This window comes from Lupinus angustifolius, chromosome LG02, assembly GCF_001865875.1.
Source record: "Lupinus angustifolius cultivar Tanjil chromosome LG02, LupAngTanjil_v1.0, whole genome shotgun sequence".
NCBI classification, from domain to species: domain Eukaryota; kingdom Viridiplantae; phylum Streptophyta; class Magnoliopsida; order Fabales; family Fabaceae; genus Lupinus; species Lupinus angustifolius.
In genome coordinates, this window is record NC_032010.1 from 13209657 (window position 1) to 13213798 (window position 4142).

A 4142-nucleotide genomic window follows, 5' to 3' on the forward strand; every position below is an offset into this window, starting at 1 on the left:
ATGGATTCTTATGCAACATATGCTGACATTTCAGTTTAAATAGAAAACTGTCTAAAGTCCCAATTAATCGATTAAGTACTCATTTAATCGATTAACGGGTTGTTGAAAATAATTGTTTTCAGTTTTTCAATTTTTTGTTGAAACTGTGATTTTGTTAATCGATTAACACTATTTATACTCGATTAAATAGTGTCTGTTAATGGATTAACAGAATTCATAATCCATTAAACAATGTAAAATCAGCTTGTTAATGCATGGTGAACTACCTATATGATATATGCTCATGCAATACATGATTTCCAAATATAATACCTTTAATGCACAAAATCAATGTATTCAAATGCATGAACATAATTATCATATATTTCTAGATGATGTCTCATTTTAGTGGATTAATTACTTTATTAAGTCTTGTGAGACTCACACCTAGGTTTACCTAACCTAGACTCAATATTTATGGCAAACATCGTAGACTTCTAAAAAGATAATAAAGAATTATAGCCTAAGTCTAATAAGTCACCACTTGAGTCTTTGGCTTGTTGTTTGTTGAATGATCTTCAAGCTTGTCTTCATGTTGATCTTCATGTTTGTCTTCATCAAAACATAGATCAATCTCCAATGGTGCACTTCACTTTCAGAAGACTTTCTGGAGGTATGATATTGGACGGTTCATGATCATTGTTAGAATCAGAAGTGGTTATATGTGGAGGAATAGGATTGACACTAGGAGACTCAGGAATGTGTATGGCAGACGCAAAATTGTGTATAGCAGACTCAGGATTGTGTATAGCAGACTCAGAATTGTGTATAGGAGGCTCAGAATTTTGAGGAGAAGAAAAAGAATTATCTGGAAAAGAATCATCTATAGTATTGTGACAGAAGACATAGAGGTGTTAGAAGTAGTAGTGATGAAAGGGAAAAATATTCATAAAAGATGACATTTCTAGACAAGAAGATCTCATGAGACTTAGAATCAAGTAAGATGAATCCTTTAACCCCATGTTTGTAACCCAGGACACACTGTCTAGACCTATGATCCAATTTTGTTCCATAAGAGGTTATATTGATGCATAGCTTAAACAACCAAAGACCTTGAGGTAAGACAAGTCAGTTTTACAATTATGAAGAATTTCATAAGGATAGTGATGAGAAAGCAGGGGTGTAGGGAGTCTGTTGATGAGATATATGGCATGAGAATCAACAAAATTCCTGAAACAATAAGGTATGTTTGACTGAAAACAAGAGCTCTAGCAACCCCTAAGATATGTTGGTATTTTCTCTCAACCACACCATTTTGTTGGGGTGTTTCAACACAACTGGTTTGATGCAAAATTCCTTGTGAATCATTGAAATTTTGCAACCAAAAATCTCTACCATTTTCTGTACGAATGGATTTTACTGTGGATGCAAATTGTGTATGGACAAGTTTGACAAAAGCTTGAACATGACTAGGAACTCCTGACTTCAGTTTTAAGAAATATACCCAAGTAAATCTAGATTTGTAATCCACAATTGTAAGGAAATACCTATGTCCAATGACACTAGGTGTGGATATTGGACCTCAAATATCCATATGAATCAAATCAAAAATAGATTCAGATTTGGTTAAACTATCATTATAAGGAAGCCTTTTTTCCTTGGCTAAATGAAATACATCACAAGGGTCAACACCTTTATTACATTTGATGAAAGGAAAATCCTTTTGTAATACAAGAAGTTTTTGATGATACAAATGTCTCAATCTATTGTTCCAAAGATTACAATCATAGTTGGTAAAAGAGTTAACACTACTTTTCCTATGACTACATATGACTGACTTGTGGAGAGATAAGGGACACATGTTCATTGCATAGAGTCCAGCTTGAAGTTTAGCTGTACCAATCATCTTCAATGAATGAAGTGCTTGGATATGAAAAATGTTATCTAGAAAAGTTAGTTTACAAGTAATAGTTTTGGTTAACTTTGAGACAGAGACAAGATTGTAGTGGAATGATGGTATATACAACACATCATTAAGGAAAAGATTAGGAGAGAACATAAGAGTGCCAGATATGGTAGTTGACACATGATTTCCATTAGGCAGAGTGACAACTACAGGATTGATGTGTTAATGAGTATGGAAACTAGACATTGCATAACACACATGACCAGTAGCTCCTGTATCTAAGATCCGGGAGTTGATTTTTGACTCAATTGAGACAGACAAGACATATGTGTTACCTTGACAATGAGAGGAATTTGAGTTAGTACTCAATTGATTGGCATTGTATTGTGAATTTGAGTTAGTATTTAATGCTCTCTGTTGTTCAGGAGTAAGTTGCGTTATAAGTCCATTATCCTCAGGAATAGAGTCTTCCTTTTGCTTACTTCCATCAATAGTATTATCAATGAAAGTAGTTGCTGCCATGAAATTGTTAACAATATTATTCCTTTGGAAACCAAGTGGAAATCCATGCTTTTTATAACAATGATCAATAGTATGTCCTGTTCTGTGACAATATGAACATATCCTATTGATTCTTCCTCCTGAGAACATGCCTACATTGTTTCCACCTATGGATTGACCACCATAGCTAGTTCTCCCTGACTGATTCATTCATCTATTCCTTCCTCTATTACCATTGTAATTGTTGTTTTTATCATATTTGTTTGAGCCATAGCTATATTCAGATGTGCTATTCAAAATTTTAGGCTCAATTATGTGCATGTTGAGATGTCTCTCTTGTTGGACCAACAGAGAAAATACCTTGTTGATATTAGGCAATGGTTCCATCAACATTATATGCGACCTTACTGCCTCATATTGGTCATTCAAGCCTTTTAGAAAACATATAACATAATCATGCTCTCTATATCTCTTGACAATAGGACTTAGGCTACATCACATTTGTGAACACAATAACATGCATGAATAAGCTTGAAATTATCTAATTCTTGCCACAAGCCTTTAAAGTGAGTGAAATATGAAGCAATTGACAAATTTCCTTGCTTATAAGTATGAATCTCAATGAACAACTCAAAAATACGAAAGATATCTCCCTGATAATACCTTTCTCGAAGATCCTGCCATATTTCAAGAGTAGTTTCCATCCACAAAACACTTTGAGCAATGGAAGATTCAATCGATTGTGTCAACCATGAAATGACAAGAGTGTTGCACCTATCCCACATTGAGAAACTAGGCTCATCAATTGAAGGATTCAGAAGAGTGTCGTCAATGAACTGCAACTTGTGCTTCGATTTCAAAGCCATGCTCATGGCACGAGACCACGAGTGATAATTCTCTCCATTCAAAAGAGAAGAAACCATAATTGCTCCAGGATTTTCATTTGGAGGCATATAAAAAGGAGAGGAAGGATCTTGAATAAGATTGATCGCATGAATTGATCGATTTTCCATATCTTCAATTAGGTTACAAATCAGAAACTCAAATCAACAAGAATCGAAGAAGAGTTGAATCAAATCTCATAGACCGAAATGAATTGCAGCGGAAAGTAGCAGAGCCTCTTCAATGAAGAAGCTCTGATACCATTTGAATCCTACAAATCACCATGGTTACTTTCAAAGCTTTGTGAGAAGAAGAAGAATGAAGAATGTGAGAGCAAAAGCAAGGAGAAAACAGAGATATAATTGGAGAAAAATGATTCTCATTCAACTTAATTAAAACAATACAAGTGAAACTACTATATATAGAAAGTTAGTTAAATAACTAACTACGCAATATGAAAGTACAAAACTATACCTTTCTATTTTAATCAACATTCAACTAACAATAACTATAGCTTCTATTTTAAGTAACCTATACATCAATGTAAACAAAGGTGACTCATAGTTTGAGAAGCTTGGTGCAAATATGTATTGCTTGTAGTACAAGCAATCCTTCCTTCTTCATCTTTACTAGTTGACAATGGAATTTGGTCTTTTAATTAGTTTCTTGAGACTTTATGAATAGTTGTTTGAGTAAATTTGAGAGACTAATGCACGAGTGCACTGTTAAAGACTTTATAAATATGTAATGGCAATATAAAAATTTGTTACATTGTTAGTGTATATATCTTTTTTTTCATAAAAGTAATCCTCAAGTCTAATCTAGAATCTTGTGATAAATGTTGAAGGACAAAATAACTGAGCCTGGATCTAGA

General features: G+C 33.7%; 1 protein-coding gene across 1 annotated transcript; it reads right to left on the minus strand.

The window, feature by feature from the left end:
• On the minus strand, positions 2872 to 3399 carry LOC109327062. The gene has a single exon (XM_019560063.1). The coding sequence runs from the start codon at positions 3397 to 3399 to the stop codon at positions 2872 to 2874; it is 528 nt and encodes a 175-aa protein (XP_019415608.1).